Source organism: Myotis davidii, unplaced genomic scaffold (assembly GCF_000327345.1).
Source record: "Myotis davidii unplaced genomic scaffold, ASM32734v1 scaffold815, whole genome shotgun sequence".
Classification (NCBI taxonomy): domain Eukaryota; kingdom Metazoa; phylum Chordata; class Mammalia; order Chiroptera; family Vespertilionidae; genus Myotis; species Myotis davidii.
The window spans coordinates 216,895-222,664 of NW_006288179.1; the positions used below are offsets into that span (position 1 = coordinate 216,895).

General features: G+C 39.0%; 1 protein-coding gene across 2 annotated transcripts in view; it reads left to right on the forward strand.

Annotated features, from left to right (window-relative positions):
* The window catches only part of LOC102754416 (chromosome unknown open reading frame, human C18orf25), a 72,320-nt gene that overhangs the window by 57,943 nt on the left and 8,607 nt on the right, over window positions 1-5,770 (forward strand). For both annotated transcript variants that reach the window (XM_006759946.2, XM_006759947.2), the window contains one exon: window positions 5,020-5,146. In XM_006759946.2, coding sequence (XP_006760009.1) covers window positions 5,020-5,146 — 127 coding nt within the window. The remainder of the gene's footprint in view (window positions 1-5,019; window positions 5,147-5,770) is intronic.

Genomic DNA, 5,770 nt, shown 5'->3' on the forward strand with positions numbered 1-5,770 from the left:
GCCTGAACGGTATGTGGAATGAAGTGGGCGGGCATCGGGAGGCCACTATGGCACGGGGCAAGCACTATGGGCAGTCTATCTGAAGTGTACCTGGCGTATAAGACGACCCCCCACTTGGAGGCATATTTTTCAGGGCCAAAAAATCGTCTTATACGCCGGCAAATACGGTACATGCCATTGACTGGAATCGAACCTGGGACCCTCGAGTCCACAGGCGGACGCTCTATCCACTGAGCCAAACCGGCCAGGGCTGTGAATCTGTTTTTAATAATCAACCCCAGTTAACTCTTGCATTGGATATGTTTAGGAAACAGTACCAACATATCTGATATTTTTGTTTATTGCTAGTAATAGCTCACTGTAAACGTGTAGATGAGGCTGAGAAGCATAAGTCTGAAGTTCTTTTGGTGTGGAAGACTTATAATTATGGTAAACTGAATTTATTTAGAGTTTTTCCCCCTGGGAAATTAAAAATTCTAAACAAATGATCCTATCTCCTCCCCTAGCCCCCATTCCCAGCCTTCTTGTTAAGAAGGTAAGCATTGAGCATTTTCTCATTCTTAAATTAGGGATAGTAATCTTGATTTGTCCATTATGCAAGCTTTGTTGTAGTGCAGAGAAACAAATCTTGGGTTTCCTGTCCTTAGTGTAGGGCTTTTTATAATCAGACCAGAACGGCCATGTTTCTATTATTAGCACTTTAAAGTCAATATATCAGTCTTGTGAGGGAGGTCAAGTTTGGTCAGGTTCCTCCTGTTTACAAGCTTCATATGGACTCTTAAGATTTTAGTTTCTAACCTTCTTTCCCTTTTTAAAGTTGCTTTTAACATTCTGGAGCAAACTAAACACAAGCTAATAATTTGTTTGTTTTAAAGCTAAATGATTAGCACCTTAAGATATTAACCTATTTTATAGCTAACATGCTGCTGCCATCCATTATGTAATAATTTTCTTCAAGTGCTACAAAGAGATCCAGGACTAGTTCTTAAAACTAGTGATTTAAAAAGTAGCTACAGCCCTGGCCCCGGGTGACTCAGTTGATTGCAGCAGCATCCCGTACACCAATAGGTGGTGGGTTCCATTCCTGGTCAGGGCATATACCCAGGTTGTAAGTTCAATCCCTGGTCAAGGTGCATGCCAGAGATAACTGATCAATGTTTCTCTCTCACATGGATGTGTCTCTCCTTTTCCCTTCCTCTCTCTGGCATCAATTAAAAAATAAAAGAGCTACATTATTTCTTTTGAAGGCAAAAGAAATATTTCCCATGATAATTTAGTTACTACTTTTTCTATTGCTTCTTTCTGACTTATGTGTTGAAAAGGTCTGTAGTGGGAGGACAAACCATTTTCAATTTAATATATGGTAATTGTGGTATTGACACTTTTTCTACAGGGCTTATTCTTGTCCTAGAATGGGAATAGATTACAACCACTGACAGTATTTGAAGAACCTCATATCATCTTTGCTCACTTTTGTGTATTCTTTAGGCAGTGTTCTGCCATTGGATTCCTGTGAGGGCATGGGGTGGGGAGGCGGTGGAGAATGGACCAAAGGCCAGAGAAGGTCAGGCTCTGCACAGGAGCTCTCAAGTAATGTGACATGCTAAAGAGGGTTACATTGAGAGAAAAGGACTAATTGCCCTGAGTCTGAAATAGACAGAATGGGGGATTCATTCTTGGCTATTGGAGAATGCCTTGGTGTCTCTTGAAGAGCATGGCATTCCACAGACTTGATGTGGATCCCAGCTGACTTGTTATTTGAATAGCATACTTTATCTAATGGCTCTGACAGGAAATGTGGCAAAACTCTCACACCATTAGTCTAGAGTTAACATTCACCAGGAAATTTGTATTTAGCCCACTCTAATTTAACCTCATGTGCCATATTTTGTCTTGCACTGATTTTTATTTCATTTTTAAAATTTATTTCAGAGAGAAAGGGGGAGGGAGGGAGGGAGGGAGAGGGAGAGAGACAGACATCAATAAGAGAGTATTGATTGGCTGCCTCCTGTATGCCCCCTACTGAGAATCGAGCCCGCAACGCAGGCATATGTCCTGACCAGGAATCCAATCATGACCTCCTGGTTCTTAGGTCAGTGCTCAACCACTGAGCCAAACTGGCTGATCCCAGCAAACTTTTATACCCTAACCTAAAGGGTAATATAGTGTTTCTTAAGTTACTTCTTACCTGTGCTTACTCCTTCCTGAGAGTTCAGTTTCCTTGATTATCCTCTAGTCTGGGAAATGTTCCTTTTCTATGTGTTTCCAGGGACTCTCTACCTCCTTTTCAGAGCAGTTTTCAAGCCAACTTGCAATGGACTACTTTTTATTATCCCCAGATACATTGTAAGCTTGTTGAGGGTAGAGAGTACAACTGTCTTGTTCCCCATAGTATTCTTAGCACTTAACACAGTGCATAGCATATTATAAACAAGTATTTATTGAAGAACAAATCGATGAAGTAAACTGTTATAGTTGCACAAAAGCAAAGCTGCTCAAAATAATTGAAAAAAGAGAGACTTGTCAATTTGTATTCGTTTCTAGAATTGCAGTAGAAATAGTGTACATGACAATAGTGATAACTATAACACTGAAGTAGAAATTGGATAAAAGACTTGGCCACAAGCAAAGTATTAGAGTCAGAACAAGAATCTAGGTTTACCAAACCTAGACTTAACAAAAAACTCCATTTAAGCAGCTACCCTAACTTTAACAAAACTGGGTTTTGTCTGGTGGATGCCATCTCTTGTATGTGTGTAAGGTTCAAAGGTGAGTGCTCACTGCCACTGATAGAATCCTATCTACACTGTAATATCTCAATCACCAGTTGTATCTAGAAGCCAGTTTAAGCTTTTTAGCCTTCTGTTTTCTCATTTATGCATTATTTTCATAGAAAAAATACTGTTGCCGAAACTGGTTTGGCTCAGTGGATAGAGCATCGGCCTGCGGACTGAAGGGTCCCAGGTTCGATTCCGGTCAAGGGCATGTACCTGGGTTGCGGGCACATCCCCAGTAGGAGGTGTGCAGGAGGCAGCTGGTCGATGTTTCTCTCTCATCGATGTTTCCAACCCTCTATCTCTCTCCCTTCCTCTCTGTAAAAAATCAATAAAATATATTTAAAAAAAAGAAAAGAAAAAATACTGTTAAAGAATTGTAAAAAAGACCCACAATTATATTCAAACTTGATTACTTTTCACAGCTTTTACCCAGCACCTACATATCTTTATAGCGTTATGTGAGATATTTACATGTTCATACATTTCCCCAGGTTTTTACATAGCACTGTAGTGTTTATCTTTGGACATCATAACATTTTGTTTAAAGTTGTTTTTTTTTCATTAGGCTGAATTGTCATGGGTGGGATTACAGGATCAAAGGGTATAAAAATGGTAAAGTTTTTGTTTTGGGACCACCTATAATTTTAAAAAGAAAAAATCGTTTGCAGGAGTATGAAAGTATAAGATTTCTCAATGACCTTGAAAAATTGAAATAAGTGTGATTAGGGGAAAGGAAAGTTGTATTTATGTAAACCTTACTGGTTTAGTTTATATAAGGTGTCACAAAGGATTTTTTTAAATATGGAGAAATTATTTGGTATTAGATGACAATATCCTATATAATAAAAGCCTAATATGTAAGTGTATGACTGTTAGACCGTTCAACCACTTGCTGTGATGCACACTGACCACCAAAGGGCTAGGGTCTGGCTCATCGGGAGTGGGTAAGATGGGCCAGAAACACCCTGGAGTCCTCCTGTGGTCTCTCCCTGGTCCCGATCGTGCACCTGACCTTTGCCCTCTCGCAATCTGGGACTCTGGGGGATGTCGGAGAGCCAGTTTGGCCCTATCCCTGCAGGCCAGGCCGAGGGACCCCACTTGTGCACGAATCTGTGCACCGGACCTCTGGTATTTAAATAAAAATCCCTTTAAAGAATAAATACAAATTTATACCTGTTGTAACTGCTTATTCATACTAACTCCTAGATTTTCTAAAATTCATCCTTTTATGTCAGAACATTCAAGACACGAGAAATAAGCTGAATTTTAACTCTTGCTAGAATTGTTTATAGAGCTATGTACTTTGATGCTATGTCATTAGCTTTTCTTGAGAGAGAATTCTGTGGAAGCTCATGCTTTCTGTGATGTTGGAGAATGTGTGTTTTTTTGTTTTGTTTTTTTTCAGAATGTTTTTTATTGCACTATGTAATAGAAGCTTTATTAAGACCCTTGTGAAATAATCCTCATGTGCCCCAGTGCCACAAACAGTTGTTTTTCCCAGAGTTGTGCGGTTTGTTCTGTCTAATGAGAACTGTCAACACCATAAAGGTTATGTTTTAGTTGCTCAAAGCAAAAATTACAATCTTCACTTTTGTATGTGGTTTGGGGTTAGATTTTTTAAAATCTGCATTTCTTTAGAGAAAATTGTTAAATTTGTTTAAAATTTAGTGAAGAGTATTTATTCCATTTATGCCTTTGAACTTTTCTGGTAGAATTTTGTTCTATTGAAATGATAAGTAGCAGAGAGCTCCATTGCCCTCTAGGTAGTGGCAGATTTCTTGTGTGAGTTATTTAAAGACAGACTAGTTAAATGCAAAAAGCATTATGGAACTAAACATAGAGTATTATTATAATTTATATTTACCTATATTTAGATATACTATACATACTTACCAAAATACTCTAAGTTTTTCCTCCTAAGGAATATAAGTAGAGAGTGAGACTTGGAATTCTTACTTTTATGTACTTCCATGTTGTTTGTACACTCTTATAACTATGAGCATGTGGTGTGGTCAGTTTAATTTTTGTGTGTGTGTGTGTGTGTGTGTGTGTGTGTTTTTTTTTTTTACTAGAACACTGCTCCTATTTATTTGACATGGGTAACCGTTTTGTTGTGACAAGATCTCATAAGACCATTCTCTTTCTGTGATTGAACCTGGATGAGAAGTCTGTCAATGAGTTCCTTCTGCTGTTGTAAGAAATCAAAATGTAGTGCTTATCTCCCCCCCCCCTTCTCTCTCAGGACATTTGGATCCAGGGTTCCTAGCAAGTGACAAGACATCTGCTGGCAGTGCACCACTCAATGAAGAAATTAATATTGCCTCTTCAGATAGTGAAGTGGAGATTGTGGGAGTTCAGGAACATGCAAGGTAGGATATTTTTTGGAGTATTATGATACTTTACATTGTGAATTTTAACTAGAAATCAAGGGAGAGGAAAATGGTAGGCGTCACAGTATGGCTGGCACGAATGGTGGGAGCTACCTCAGCTTCCTTTGGCTTAAGAAACACTTTTTGATTAGACATAATATGATCTTCAGAGTGCGTTGCATATTGTCTCATATCGAGAACAGCGTGACCATATGTGTATGTGAACTAGAACTGATGTTTTTCTTGATTAGAGTACATGACAGATTTTTCTCTTAGGACATACTCCCCCCCCCCCCCCCAATGAATTCTGCTCCGCCCCCCCTTATTCATATTTTCTTGCCTTTCACTTTATCTTGAAATATGTTGGAGCAAACAATTGGGAAATATGCACCTGGTGACGTATCTCTTTTGCTTATTTCTTAGAGTACTTCTTATCTTTCATTAAAACTTGCAAGTTACTTTGGTCTGTACCTAACAGAGGATATTTCTAGTGTTATGTGACTCAGAGAGTTCTCTTTCTTAGGGTAAAAAAAAAGCTACTGCCCTAGCCGGTTTGGCTCAGTGGATAGAGCGTTAGTCTGCGGACTCAAGGGTCCCAGGTTCGATTCTGGTCAAGGGCATGTA